Genomic DNA, 16,359 nt, shown 5'->3' with positions numbered 1-16,359 from the left:
ATATGAATAAGATAAATCCTAAAATTCATGGAATTATTAATCAAATTATGGTTGGTATTGCATGGGTCATTTCGATGTAGAATTTGTTCTTAGTTAGATAATTTGTTTGTAAAAGTGCGGATACAACTAATGAAAAAAGCAATATAATCAAACTAGTGGTTCTTCATGTTCTTTGGTGCCGAGAGAATGTATCACTAATTTTATTGTGTGAGTCTATTATACTTTGATGGTTATTTTTGTACTTCAAGCTTCAAGAGCATCAAATACAAGTTACTTTTATGAGATCCATGTGTGTGAGATAGGTCAAGCTGTATGGTCAAATTCTGATCACATTTAGTACCCAGACAACTATCCTAGATAATTGTCAAATACAACGTCATCTGACAAATGGGAGCTTTTCCATAGAATGGTTCATTACTTAGCTAATTTTTCTTACAGTTACAACTAGCTATGTAATTTGGCAGAATAAAGTAATTTGACATTGTTGATCATGCGAATGGCCAAGCCTCCAATGAAAATTTTTCAAATTTCTGATTTTTTGCTCTGATGATGAGAGCGTCCCGCCCGCAAGAACTCTGATAATCCTAATCGCTGCAATCCTCTGACCCTCCGAGCTCGCGCCGCCGGGCTCCTTCTGACGGCCTTCAATGGCTTCGCCTGTAGGAGGGGTGGGATCCTCCCCCCCTCCTTTCACAATTCTAGCCTCTGACATTGACCAGCATGCAATTCCTCTGACCCCTTCTGGCATTTTCCCTGAAACTGATCAGGGAGGACAAAGGACGAACGGCAAAGCGATTCCCTCAGCACAAAGCGATGCAGCTAACAAAGAAAAAGATGCACAACAAAAAGCCTCTTCGTCACAGCCAAAGGCAACCTTGGCTACCTGCATATCAAAGTTGATCTTCCAAGTCATCGCATTAATGGTGAGATCCAGTACATGCAGGATCATGCGCTAATAGGAAAGTTTCTTGGATTTTGGCCTACTGAAAAGGCGCTGCAAGGATGGATAGCTTCAAAATGGAAGCCCAAAGGACAGGTTACCCTGCAGCTTGGACCGAAAGGCTTCTTCACAGCCATTTTCCATTGTGTGGAGGACAAATCGTGCATATTCGAAGGCGGCCCGTATTTCTTTAACTCTTCAGGACTTTATCTCACGGAGTGGAAGCCAAGGTTCAACCCTGACAAAGAAGATTTCAGTTGGGCTCCAGTCTGGATACGTATGTATTCCCTCCCAGTGGAATATTGGAAAGAAGACACGCTAGCAGATATTGGCAATAAACTAGGGACCTTCATCAAAGTTGCTGAGGAAACAAAAACCCGCAAATATACCTCGTATGCCAGGATCTGTGTTCAGATGCACCTGACCAAAGCTCTAGCCGACTCGGTAAGTCTCTTTCACGATGATTTTGAATGGACCCAGCCTTTAGATTACGAGCATATCCCCTTTCGCTGTCGTAAATGCCATGAACACGGCCATCTCTTCCGAGATTGTCCTCTGAACTCGCAGTCCAAATCTTCAACCAATGAATCCAATAAAGACTCGGAAGGATTCACTAAAGTTCCAAACCGCCGTAGGCATGCCAAGAAAAACCAGGCAGTCCCTGACAGCTCCATCAAAACAGATACCCAGAACAGATTCATTTTGCTTTCTTCTCCTGATCCTCAGGATAAACCAAGCTCTGAACCTCAGGAGAACACCTCCTTGCCCTCATCCTCCCATACTCCCTCTGCCCCCATGCAGTCCTCCGTTCCAGTCACTTCTCGCCCCTCAACCAATCCTCTTTCGGATAATAAAATGGTTTCTGACCTCGGCCCTTTCCCCTCTTCCCAGGGGAAATCTGTTCTAGATTTCAACCAGCAGCCCTCGGCCATGGATCTAGATGCAGCTCTTGCTCTCAGTCTACAGGATGCCACAGATGTGGAAGACCAGAGTTCCCCTATCATCATGGAGGAAGATCCAGAGCATGTCAGCCTAGATGGTCTAGATATCTTCAAACTTGAAACGTCTTGCAAACAGAAAGAATATAACTCAATACCCCCTTGCCAAATCGATAGGCTTGAAGGAGTCTTAACCAAAGCACAGCACAACAAAAGTCTTGGTATACAAGGAGGAAGCCCTTGGGACGAAAAAAAAATTCTCAAAGAAACTAAGAAAAGGGGGCGCAAGATAGACCTTCAAAGGACTATCATAGTAGGAGAAATACTTATGGAATCAAGGCGATTCCCTAAGTTGACAAAGTTCTATAAACCCAAACCCCATTGTCCATGAAGCTCATCTCTTGGAATGTGAGAGGACTCAATAGCCCCTCAAAACACCGTATGATAAAAAACCTGATTCAACAAGAAAAACTGTCAATAGTTTTTCTTCAAGAAACAAAAAGCAAAAACACTGCTATAGAAAGAATTCGCAACAAGATCTGGGCAGGTAGCTGCTCAGTTTCAGTCGATGCCTCTGGGGCTTCAGGCGGATTAGCCATTTTGTGGAATCCGCAGATTCTTACTCTATATGATTTTCATGCCACCCATCACCTCATCCAAGCGTCCTTCCATCTCATTGGCACTAACATCCATGGGCATCTCTCAAATGTGTATTTTCCGCAGACTCTTCAGCAAAAACTAGATCTTCTGGAAACTCTTACTATTCTCAATGAAAACAGGCAGTTCCCCCTCTGGATCGGTGGCGGCGACTTCAACATCATAAAATCAATGGAGGAGAAAAAAGGAGGCAAAATCAGGTTAGAAAGTGACAGCAATGGCCTCAGAGAATTCATTCATAACAATCAACTCATGGATATTCCAACCTCCAATGGAGTCTTTACTTGGACCAATAAGCGCAGGGGCATACATCATATAGCCTCTAGGCTCGATAGGTTCCTCATTTCGGATAATGCAATACATCTGGGAGGGGACTTCCACGCTTCTATCATACCCCAAGGAGGATTCGATCATTGGCCAATAATGTTACAATGGTCTCGGCTGGGCACTCGCAGCAATAGACCTTTCCGATTTGAAGCCTTCTAGCTCACAAATCCTAATTTCAAGACAGTGGTAAGTGAAGCATGGCAATCTTTCATCCCGCCAGAGGGTGCCAAAATGTATCAATTCCAACAAAAGTTGAAAAACTTAAAACAAGTCCTCAAAGTCTGGAATCGTACACAATTTGGCAACATCCAAGAGAATCGCAAGAGGCTGGAACATCAAATGAATGTGCTTCAACAAACTCTCATCCTGGAAGGTAGGACAGATGAGCAAACACATCAGGAGCAGATCCTCTGGAATCAAATTGAAGCCTACAGGCAACAAGAGGAAATTCTCTGGCGTCAAAAATCCAAAATTAGGTGGCTCAAGGAGGGGGAGAAGAATACCAAATTCTTCCATAAAACTGCCATCCAAAGGCGAATGTACAATAACATTGCATTCATAAACAATCAACAAGGGGCAAGATTAGAAACACACGAAGATATGGAGAAGGAGTTCAAAGATTACTTTCAGGATATTCTCAGGGAGCCCACAGGTAACAGAGATCAGGCAATTAGAGCTATCACGCAGCACATTCCAAGAATCATAACGGAGGACCACAACAACAAACTGCTCCAGTCCACTTCACTCAGGGAGGTTGAAGAAGCGATGGCCCAACTTAAAGACGGCAAGGCACCTGGGCCTGACGGTTTCACGACCAATTTCTTTCATGAGTTTTGGGACCTCATCAAGACAGAGGTATGGGAACTAGTGGAGGAATCAAGAATTATGCACTGGATTCTTCCTTCCCTCAATGCAACCTTCTTAGCGTTGGTACCTAAAGGTGAAGAACCAAATAAGCCTAATAAATACCGACCAATAGCGCTATGCAATGTCATCTATAAGCTCATCTCAAAAGTAATAGCGAACAGGCTCAAACATCTCCCTCCTCTTCTCATTTCTCCAGAGTAGACGGGTTATGTAGAAGGGTAGCAGATCATGGACGGTATAATTCTATCGAATGAGGTTATTCACTCTATAAAGCTTCTAAAAAAACCAGGTATGATTCTAAAGCTGGATCTCTCTAAAGCCTTTGATAAACTCAGTTGGAATTACATTCACAAGATGTTATTCGCTTTCGGTTTCAATTCAACATGGACCAGATGGATCATGAATCTAATTTCCTCTCCTAGTATCTCTGTCTTGCTGAATGGTTCCCCTTCTTCGCCTTTCCACCCCTCCCGTGGTATCAGGCAGGGGGATCCCCTTTCCCCATTCCTCTTTGTCCTAATGGGAGAAGGGCTCAGTAGACTGCTCAAATCCGCTGTCTCCACCCAGGCTTTAAAAGGAATTTCCCTCCATGGTCTTAATCCTCTTTACCATCAATAGTTTGTAGATGACACAATGTTATTTGGTCATCCATCCTCTCAAGAGGCCTTTGTTTTCAAATCCCTGCTCTCCCTCTTCTCTGACGCCTCTGGCACCTCTATCAATGCTTCTAAATCTCAACTCTTCTTTTTCAACACTCCCCCTTCTACTCAAAGGAATATTGCTCGAATTCTGGGGTTCACTATTGCCAAGCTTCCATCAAAGTACCTAGGGGCTCCTCTAGCTGATTCTGCCATCAAGCATGCTTCTTGGAGGACTCTCCTAGACAAATTAGAATCAAGGCTTTTGTCTTGGACTTTTCGCTCTCTAAACATGGCTGGCAGACTTGTCTTGATCAAATCGGTTCTCCAGGCAATGCCTTTGTATCTTTTTTCCATCATGGCAGCACCAAAATGGGTCCTTAAAGCAATCCGCAACCTTCAGCGCAACTTCCTATGGGGCTCCTCGGGCCTGAACAGAAAATGGGCTCTTGTCAACTGGAAAGAAGTATGCAAAATCAAATCTGAAGGTGGCCTGGGCTTAAGGGATCCTCTCCAAAGCAACAATACAATGGGAGCTCGAATATGGTGGAATTGGATCTCCAAGCCACATTCACCATGGGCAAGACTCTGGCAAGCAAAATATGCCCCGGGCAGTCAATGGAATGATCTTATCAGAATCAGCACAACAACCCAAGGGTCTCTAATATGGAATGCCACAAAGCTCCACAGCGCTTTCATTCAAGAGCATAGTTTTTGGGAAATTCACTTAGGCACAACGGCAAGGTTCTGAGAGGATTCATGGCAACAACTCCTGAAACTGGCAACTTTATTCCAAAAGCCACTATGGCAAACTCACATGCAGCAGGCAAACCTCACATTTGTTCATCAATTCTAGCAACAGCCCACGCACCATGACTTCCAAATCTGGAAACCCGCTAGCCTCTGGCAGATTGATTGGCAAGGAGAAACGTACACTGACATAGATCAAGAACTCAATTATAGAAGAATTCGATACTCCAACCAACAGGACAAACTAAGATGGGGACATACGCCCAAAGGAACATTCACCACCAAAGAAGCATACCAATTGCATTACTCAATTATCCAGACAGACAAGGACCAAATATGGGAAAAGGTCTGGCAACCAGGAGTATGGCCTAAATTCTCCACTTTTTTATGGCTTTTAAGTAAAAGGCGCATACTCACTTGGGACAACCTGCAAAAGCGTGGATTCATTGGCCCATCAAGATGCCCAAATTGCAATCTCCACTCTGAAACCATCAGACACTTAATGGAAACATGTCCGCTAGCTACGCAACTTTGGGAGAGAATTGAAAAATGCAACAGGAGATCGGAAGCTCGGATGGAGGACGTTACAGAAACCATAAGGAAATGGACTAAGAACCCTTTTAAAAGCCAGCTTCTTAACTCCCTTTGGAGTCTAATACCAGGCTTTCTTTATTGGATTCTCTGGAAGGAAAGAAACTACAGAATCTTCAACAACACCTGCCGGCCAATAGAAGCTTTATGGCTCCTCCTAAAACAAAATCTTCAAGAAACTCTAGCCATCAGAACCTGGTATGATACAGATCTGCCAGAATCTCCACAGGAATGTATCATTCTGAAAGCCTGGAATCTGGACCTCTCCTTTTTAGCCCATGTTAAGGCCCGTCCTCCAACAAGCACCGCCTCTCCGCTATCCTGGTCCCCTCCTGCAATTAACTCTTACAAGCTGAATTTTGATGGGGCAGCCAAAGGTAATCCTGGGCCGACGGGATTTGGAGGAATTTTCAGAAGCCATACGGGAGCTATATTGCATATCTATTATGGATCGATTGGCAAAGACACTAACAATGCAGCTGAGTTGGAAGGACTTTGGAAATGGATCTGCATTGCAGAATAATAGCACTTCTTCCCTCTAGAGGTCGAAGGAGACTCATCTATCCTTATAGCCGCAGCCAACAGAATACAAGCAGGTACTACAGCAGTCAAAATAGCATCCAGCTGGAGATTGCTTAGTAGATTGGAATCACTGGAGGAAAAGCTAAGAAATCCCCAAAGCATAACCTTCCAGCATGTTAGAATAACAACAAATCAAGTCGCAGACAGATTGGCCAACCAGGGCGCAACTCAGCAACTTCCCTACTTCTCAGGATCTCTTGAAATAGCAGCTGATGAACAACTCAAGCAGGATTGCACTTCTTTGGTGCAGAAAGATATCTCTCTCCCGGATGTGGGTGTTTAATTGGTATGATGGTACGAAGGTTGCGTTTCACATGGGCAGGTGTCAGCTCATGCACGCCACGAGGTACCTTGCAGAACGAGTGAGCTGGTCTCACGCAAGGTTTTTAATGCGGTTCTTTTACTCCTCCATCTGCCTCCTGGTAAATTGTGCAATGGCGCTTCAAAATCTTTGTGCTCCCGCGGCCTCCTCGCATTCCTCTGCGGTCTCTTGGCATTCCTCTGCGGCCTCTTCGCATTCCTCTGTAGCCTCTTCGCACTCCTCTGCGGTGCTGTTGGTAGCTCAGGGGCATTCACTCTCAGTGCCCAATTCCGTCTCTGTTTCAGGCTCGAGAGTGTTTCATAGGCAATGCGCTCAAGTTCAAAGGGCTCACGTTCTGGTTAGTCACTCCCCTCCGTGTATTTGCGCGCTTGTTAATCCTCTGTATATTGCAATGCCGAGAGAGCGTCCTAGAATGGGAAGCAGACGTGGAGGCTCCCGTGGACGTGCCACCACTCAGAGGTCTGCCCCCATCTCCCCCTCTTCCTCGGTCGAGTTGGCACCTGAGCAAAACCGCCCTCATGTTACCAGAGCTGGAAGAGGCAGAGGTCACGGGCGTGGAAGGATGGTTGAATGTGAGCATGCGGCGCATCCAACAGTCCGTTATCGTATCCCCTGCACTCTTGCCAATTCCACTTTCTTAGTTTCTGTTACTATAGAAAATTGTGAAAATCTCAGCGGCCAGGCAGCAGCACATCCGGCAATTCCGCCAGAACAAGGGATAGCGCCTCCAATTGATATTCAATGCCCGGTCATGGGAAGCTCCTCCTTGGCGACTCAAGCTGCCCCTGTTGGTCCAAGCGAGCCTGCTCAGGGAGTACCAATCGGCTCGGTGGTCCTTCGCTCAGAGTCGGAAGACTCTTTGCAATTTGGGTGCAGGGTAGTGGAGGAACCCTACACTACGGATGATGACTGATCTTGTATGGCATTCTGCTCTCAGCAGCCTAAGAAGTAGGCGCATTACTCTATTTTTGAAACTCGCAATTCTGCCTGTGTCAGGTCATAGTATGTGTCTATATGTCTCTGTGTCGACTGTTTGGGTCTGTATGTCTGAAAGTCCTTGTCTAGCGCTGTACAACAGCGCAAAGGTTGTTTGTCTCAGCTTGTCCCTGTTTCGCAATGTTTCGAGTCTTAGGAGAAGACGCAACAGAAGGAAGTCCACCAATTTTGGAATGTGTTCATCTGGGCTAATTTTCAATCTCATGGCAAGATTTTCAAGGCTACGGCCTTGCTGTAACTTTTTGAATATTTTTGTATAATAATAGAAGTAGACAGATTGAGAAAAAAAAAAGACATTGTTGATCATGCATGTTCGTCAAACAAGGTCATAGGTGTTTATGTTTTAAATGGAGTTCAAGTGACAACTCAAAGTTGAGGTGGTGAAGAAAGAGCGGTGTTTGCAAGATTCTAGAGTGGATATGACTACTGATGAAGACCAGTCAGACATATGTGAATATGTGTAATTTATCTTGTAATAATCTTTGTAATTATGTAATGTAAGCATTAAAGGGGGGACTTTGAATAATTCTTACAATAGTATATAGGTAAGATTAGTTTGTTGGTTGTTGAGTTTTGTTGAGAGATTTTCTCAACAAGCAATTTCTTGGTTTGGAAACTGTTACATCTCATAAGCACTATATATGTGGCATGTAATTTGGTTTTGAGTGGAGTGAATATACAAATAGTTTTCTAAGTAATTTGTGCACCATGTCTTCTCCTCTAATTTCTTTCTATGTTTCCTTTTCAAAAGTAAAACCACTGAGATATGTCATTAATAGTCATTGCATGATACAAGATTAAAACATCTTGAATGCACCTTGGGTATGATGAGCATATAGTGAAATCTATTTTAGACAAGTTCCAAACATTGAGGGGATGAGAACACCTAAATAAAAGTTGAAGAAGAGAAAAACCCAATAGATTTTGAGCCAATATAGAAGAAGTAAAATTATTTTGATTAGGATAATTTGAGCTACAACATGGTCAAATTGTTCTAACATCAATCGTACTCAACATGGGTGCCATGGTGAACTGCGGTCACCATAGACATCATGGTTGACAAAAATCATTTATAAGTAACAACATTGATTAATCGTTATTAATAACATTTAAACAATAACATTATTATTAACAATATAGAAACAATGACATTAACAATGCTACATTAGGATAAAAAATCTATAGGGGATTTGAATCTTGAACTCAAAATTTACATAATAAATCATAACATGACAATTGCCAATTCAGCTGCCCCATGGGCTAGTATCATAATCTTAACATTAATACTAATAACATCAATATTAATAGTAACATCATTAATCACATTAACACTATTATATCATTAACCATTATACATTAATTATAACATTATACACTATTAGAATCATTAATATAATAATATTATTATATCTAACAAATCATCTTAATGTAATATTATAATATTATTACTTTAAATACATTATGTTTAATCATTAACAATATTTTTAATGTTCCCCGGATGCAGGTGGGCAATGACATGATGGAGGTTACGATCCGGTAGGCGGGCGCGTGGCAAGCCCACTGGTTTGCCTATGGAAGGCAGGTACTCACCTCTGGAACAATTAAGTTGATGGGCCATCACCCTACACGGCATTTATATCAGTGGGGAGGCCGAGACACCAAGAGTTTCAACATGAAACCTCCAGCCCCTTTGTCCCCATCCTCAGTTGAGAATTCAGATGCTTTGATTTGGAATTGTGGTGCTCTACCGGTCTCCATGTCGAGACAGCTCTTGCTTGTAGGTTCTCGCTGTTCGCTAGAAGCTGAAGTGCACAACATTTGCACCACTATTGGAAGGTGCTGCCCACTAGCCTCCTGCATTAGTTTTATCCCTGGTTACCATCATTCGCACAGACCGTTATGTGCTTGGCACCTCCCTGCTCTGTTGGGCTTTCGCCCCTTCCTTCCTCTGTCGGGACCCTCTCTCAATTCCGCCTGCTCTCACGATTTATGTGTTGCAATGCCTAAACTGAGGCATCGTATGAGATGTCGCAGGGGAGGCTCCAGGCCTAGTCGCTCCCCTTCCCCTTCCTCTCACTCGTCCTCCTCTCGCAGTCCCAGTGAAAGTGCTCCCCGTCGTATTCGTGGAAGTGGTCAAGCTCGTCGCCTTCCTCCCTCCCCGCGGAATGTTACCTTTGCCTCTCACCATTACTTTGAACCTCGGCCTGCTTTCGTCGCCTCTCCCCTGTCTTCTGCGCCCCCTATCAGCTCGCAGGCCTCTCCTTTTGTTCCGCCTGTTCCTCTACCCGTAGACAAAAGTCCCTCTCGCTTGGCAGGTGAAAGCAGCTCTGACCCACTCTAGGCCACCGGGACGACTGCAGGTGAGCGTGAAGTGGTGGATGCCACTCCTCAAAGGGCTCCAGATCCAGATCTTGATGACAAGGAAGGATGGTGGTGCAGAATTGAAGAGGAATCGCCCTCGGGTGACTATGGACTCTAGCGCTACTGCTTTTTTCTCGGGTGACTATGGATGTTGCGCTACTGCTTTGAGCATTTTTCCGGTTTTGTCGCCTATGTATCTTAGCTTGTCTAAACTAATCTTTGTAGTTAAATTAGTCCTAATTCTATGTACGAGTCGGTTTCCCCTGGCGAGCGGCTCAGTTTTTTGTCTCACTGTTGTTAAGTCAAGGCTAGTTTCCTCTTGTGAGGCAGCTCTCAAACGCTTCTCGGGCCGGTTTCCCCTTGCGGGCGGCCCAATTTTGGATATCTTGCTGACTGTATGGCGGCACTCTGATGCCTAGAACTCTTTGTACCATATGTTACATTAATAGATTTAAGCTTACTTAGAAAAAAAACAATATTTTTAATGTTATTAATAATATTAATATACTTAGCATTAAAATTAATAATGTTATTTTTTTTTTAAGGTTAGTTTCATTGATTTATTATTATTATTTATAATATTAATATTATTATTATTATGAATAAGAATGATTAGGTTATTAATGTTGAATTTTAATGTAATTATTATTATTATTATTTTTAATGTTTTATTAACATTATTAATGTTTAACAATAATAATGTTGTTATAAATATTAATTTCAATATTTATGTTAATTTTAATGTTAATATTAAATATTTAATATAAATTTATTTTTAATATTATTTAATATCTAAATGTTTCAATATTTATTTTTTAACATAACTTTTATAAACAAATTATAATATAACTTTGATATTACTTTTACCTTATTTTGTTAGCAATATAACTCTAATAATTTTAAAGTTGTTTGTAATCTAATGAACATATGACTACATCACAATGCATTAAACAACAATCATGTGACAAAGTAACAAATAATAAATGATGTTGCAATGTGATAAATAATAACTATTGTTGCAATGTGACATTAATCATTTGTTGAATTGAGGCTTATGTGATCCATATCAAGTTTAAGAGAAATTCTTCGGCATAAATCACAAGATAAATCATTTGTCGACGCGTTTCGAACCAACAAGTGTGGTTCATCGTCATCATCATCACAATGTGATGAATAGCAAACACCATTGCAGTGTGATGAGCAATGTCACAATGTTATGAATAACCAACATTTTTGCAATGTGCATGACAACAAATGTCCTCCCATTGTGATCAACAATGAACCTCATCGCAATATGACCAATAATATGACTTTAATAAATTTAAAGATGTTTGAAACATTATGAACAGCAAATGATGTCATAATGTGTTCTACAACAAATGACGACATTATGTGATGAACAATGAACAATTTTGCAATGGGATGAATAATAAACATTGTCACAATGTGAAGAATATCAAACGCCATTGCAATGTTCCAAAAAAAAACACCATTGTAACGTTGCAAACAACAAACACCATTGCAATGTGACAAATAATAATTGTCATCTCAATGTGACGAGAAACAACAAATGTCACAATGTAACGAACAATGCCATGTTATGAATAATCAATGTTGTCACAATGTGTAGAATAAGAAAAGACGTCGCAATGTGATGAAAAAAATATATAACCACAATATGAACTGAAATATAAAGTTATAAACTTTAAATTAGTTTGAACCATGATGAAAAACAAATTATGTTACTATGTGATGAATAATAAGCATCGACACATTGTGACAAATATTAAATGTCATTACACTATGATGATTTTTTTTTTCCATTGTAATGTGACAAATAATAGCCATCATCATAATGCAACAAACAATAAATTCCATTGCCATGTGGTGAACAATAAAAAAAAAATCGCAATGTGATAAATAATGTTATAATGTTATGAAAATCAACATTTTCAAAATGTGATTAACAATGAACATCATCTCAATGTGATAGACATAAATATCATCCAATTTTCCAAAAACCATATATATACGCTAATGGAATATGCATTGTACTATGAGTTTACCATAGTTGATATACATTAACATAGTCCTGATTGTAAAAAATGTTCAAGCATGGTCAACGGTAGTCAACATGGTTGAACATGGACATAAATTCCCAACATGACAATAGTCAATCATGGTCGCTATGTTCAACCACTAATACATGGTTGACCATAGTCAACATAATCACATAGTCAACATAGTTAACCATATTCATACATTCAGCACAGTCAACCATAATCAAAATATCCACATATAAAACATGATCAATCACAATCACCCATAATCAACCTACTCAAACTTAATTAACCATTCTTGAAACAACTCAAAAATAGTCAACCATGGTCACCATAATCAACCATGGCCACCATGATCATTGATGGACATTCATGCTTAACCACTTTATCAAGCATAGTTAACATGGTCAACCATATTCTTCTATTGTTAAATTTTCCATCCATGGTCAGCCATAGTCAACCATGCTCAACCATAGTCAACAATTCTCTTACAAGCTCATATGTGGTCAAACAAGCTAACCATGGTTAAACGTAGACAAAAAGTTCAGTTATAGTCAACCAGCTCAACAATTGTCAACCATAGTTAACATGATTATTAGTGGTCAACCATAGTAAACCATAATTGATCATTGTCAAACCTTGTCATCAATGGCCTACCATGGTTAATTATGGTTAATTCTTTTCAACCCTTTGTCAACCATGGCCAATCCTCATCAACCTTCTCAACTATGGTCAACCATCATCAACCATGGTTCACTCTCTTTAACCATTTTCAAACATGGTCATCCATAGTAAATAATGGTCAATCTTAATCAACCTTACTCAGCCATATGTTAAACATAGACAACCATAATTAACCATAGTCAACAACAATCAACCATAGTTAACAAGATTCAACCATCGTACACCATAGAAAACTTGAGAAATTTTGGTCGATCAAGGTCAAACATGGGAAATCCATTTTCAATAAGGGTATTTATTATATTTATTTCTTGAAGACATTCTCTGGCAGAAAAATTGTGCCAAGAAATCAACTCAACCAACTTTAGGCTCAAGCTGGCCCTTGAACCAGAGGGGGATCCCTAAGATGTTACGACACTTATTGTCATGACAATGAGTAGTAGAATTTTAAGCACAGTGGCTAGATTTATGTGTCTTTTGAGAGGTGGCTGCTTAGGGTTTCAAATCCCTACAGAATAATTAAAGCTCTTCCTTCCTAAGATTGACCAAGGATCCAATATCCAGCTATAATAGTATAAAAATCTTTAAATAGTGAGCAAAAGATATAAGAATATATCTCAATGATCGAACATTCAATCTAAATAATTAAATCATAGGGAAATTCTTAAAGTGTGAGAATATCCTTCATCAACTCAACAAAATATAAATCTCAATTTCATAATAGAAATAAGCTAATGATGCAAAGGAGATCGAAGTTTACAATCTGTTTACTTGATTTTCCCAGTACTGAGCATAACCTTGCAGTGGAATGTCAAGGAGGTTGATTCTCAACCTATCCTTTCCCAATAATTTATACAATCTCAAAATATATGAAGAAAATAGATAATGTAAATTGGAAGAACTTATGTATGATACTATGCTGCTATTTTTTGGAATTAGAAATCTTTGATTTAACTTTGAAGTATCAAGATTTTACAAAAATAAATAGGTTTTGGCCTAAATGACAACCATTCTTCATTACAAATGAAAAAATATATAGGAAATTACATTTCTTAGGTTGTTACAAGCTTTCAGGAATAAACAAACTAACAATTTACTAAAAATAAATAATATCTCTAATTTGTTGTAAGAAAATATGGAACTGATAGGAAATTATTTACCTTTAAATCTGGGAATTAATTTCACTGCCTATTGATCCTCTACTAATTAAAATTTGAATTAAACCCTTTTCCTTCTGATCCTCTACTAATTAAAATGGAATTTGTTGAAGTTGCTTCTGAAAATCTACTAGCTTCCCTTTAAACAGGGTCAACCCTGCTACCAGTTCAACAATCTATCATTTCATCATGTTTCTAAATTGAATGAATGTTATTCCTTTTCCTTTCGAATACTTTAATTCTTCCCTTGATGCTTTAAATAATTGTTTGTTGGTTGATTCTATGCCTTGAAAGACTAGAACTTCTATAATTGTTTCCTGAAACATGATCAATTTCCCTTTAATAAAGAAAGCCCTACCACTTTTTTGAATAGCAATTTTTTCTTTTAGCACATATATCTTTCAATTAATCTAGATCTTTTATGCCTTTGTGTTTACCTCAATCCCACCAACTTAGTTCAAACACTAGTCAAGGTGTTGTTACCCATGTTAATGCTTTTGTTAATACTTATTGATAGCTTCTGCAAGAGAGGTGAACTCCAAATTGGTAGATACAAGAGACCTCTACCAAATATACATCAATCATGTTAGCAACTTTAATATTTGAGTTGTTTTCTACATATATGACCTTATGCTCTTCTGAAAACCCTAATTTTTTTTTGACCGTGTTTTTCTCTTTTCATGTTAATATCTTCACTAGAACGAGTTTGTTGGAGGACTTTAGTATTATCTGTACTAAAATGGTTGTTCCCTTGAGAAACTTCAATACAAATTGGCACGAGGTCGAACCTTTCTTTGGTGAGAATAAAAGCATTTGACTCTAATAGTAGATGGTGTTTATCATTAATATTTTCATATTTATCATTAAAATCATTTCTTGCATTTCCTTTTTTAATTCCTATAGCACTCAAAAACATAATCACTAGTCTTTTGTGTTCAATTGTATGATCTTTTGAGACTTTGATGAGCACCCTTTTAGCCAATTCCAAATAAGATAAAAAAGTAGCTCTTCCATCTGCATCATAATCAAGAATTGAACTAACAACTTTGTCCTTCATCTCTTTTATATCTACAACAATTTTTGTGTTGTTATCCAAGAGAACCATTGATACCAAATCATTATATATCATCCTAAGATGAGTTTTGATTAACCTTATTATGACCTCAAATACACAACCAAGTCGAGAAACATACGAAGGAGAAAACATGATCAACATAGTTGGCCTCATAACTGTACTGCACATGGACCCTGACAAAAATGACATGATGAATAATATCCTTGAAATGCTCACAGCCAAAATGGTGCCCATCATCTTTTATATATCCCACAGAATTGACATCCAATTCAACTCATTTGATATGAGCATCCCAAAGTTTATCAATGCAATAAGACCTCTAAGATGCACTGACATTTTTTTTTGTAATATCTTCGTGCTCCTTCAATATACAATCATGATTGTAGAGGCCAAACTTTTTATACTCTTCCTTATTGCATGGATCAATGAATCTAATTTATTTCCAATAAGTTTCATGACTCATATCATCCTTGGGTACATCCAGGTTAGGATCATATTTCCTAATCTATTTCTTGGAGCCATCGTAGAGCTTATTGGTAAAGTTTTTTGGGCATGGGATCCTCATAAATTCCTCTTGCATGTTTCAAAATGTGTTTTCTCATTGGTTACAGTCTTGATAATTCCATTAAGCTAATAAAAACCAAACATTTTTCTACCCATGAGACTGCTAGAATACTTTAGCCTTCTCAAATTTGTATCAAGCTACAACAAAATTTGTGAAAACCCATTCCATTCAACAAAGTAAGTACTACAAGATATGAATAGATGACTAACCAAGGCCTCTCATGCATTGGTAATCAATGTGGGTGAAGAATTCCTCCTCTAGAAACAATAATTTTCTGAATAGATCTCTCCACCAAGCTTGATGTAAATTAGTATTTGTCTTTATCAAAAGGGTACATGGGAATCTTCAACAACATAGTTTGGAGTGAGAAGAATTCATGTCATTTGACCAATGATCTTCCCACATTATTTGATTTTCCTCATCAATAACTCTCCTTTCACATCCCATTTCTCTTAGATGACTGCCAAATTCATGCTACAAGATGTCTACACACTTGATATTCAAACATTTCATCATGCCAGAAACCAAAATAATTGCAATTACCTGGAAGCCAAAAAGAAAGAAGCACATGCTTGCAATCATGAAAATAAAGAATAGTTTCTGGTTTCTATAAGATTTCTTAAGTATTCAAAAATATTGTAGGTGTTATCAACATTAAAATGATGGATAAAATTCTTGAACTACATAATTACATTAATTATCTTTGACATGAAATTGTAATGTGGCACTAGATATTTGTACATGGGTTTATAGACTATTGTGTTGAACAGAACATTACGATTTTCATTTGTTAATTGGCTCAATGTATAACACTCGTAAATGGAATCTCATAATGGTTGCATCTTCAAATGT

General features: G+C 39.1%; 1 protein-coding gene across 1 annotated transcript; it reads left to right on the top strand.

The window, feature by feature from the left end:
- The first annotated feature begins 937 nt into the window (after window positions 1–937).
- Window positions 938–3,021, top strand: LOC149161734 (uncharacterized). Its single transcript, XM_089434985.1, has 2 exons — window positions 938–2,099; window positions 2,426–3,021. Exons 1-2 carry the CDS (start codon window positions 938–940, stop codon window positions 3,019–3,021), a joined length of 1,758 nt encoding a protein of 585 aa, XP_089291111.1.
- The last annotated feature ends 13,338 nt before the right edge of the window (window positions 3,022–16,359 follow it).

This window comes from Pinus tabuliformis, chromosome 5_2 (assembly GCF_031772625.1).
Source record: "Pinus tabuliformis cultivar Carrire ecotype Pingquan chromosome 5_2, CPIR1, whole genome shotgun sequence".
Lineage (NCBI taxonomy): Eukaryota > Viridiplantae > Streptophyta > Pinopsida > Pinales > Pinaceae > Pinus > Pinus tabuliformis.
The sequence above is the reverse complement of the archived record's forward strand: the minus strand, read 5'-3'. Positions and strand labels throughout refer to the sequence as shown.

Excerpts from the sequence above, each read along its gene's own strand:
- LOC149161734 (XM_089434985.1), top strand. The coding sequence starts at position 938 with ATGCAGGATCATGCGCTAATAGGAAAGTTTCTTGGATTTTGGCCTACT. Across the intron at positions 2,100-2,425 it reads ACAGCACAACAAAAGTCTTG|GTAGCTGCTCAGTTTCAGTC; the intron begins GTATACAAGGAG and ends AGATCTGGGCAG.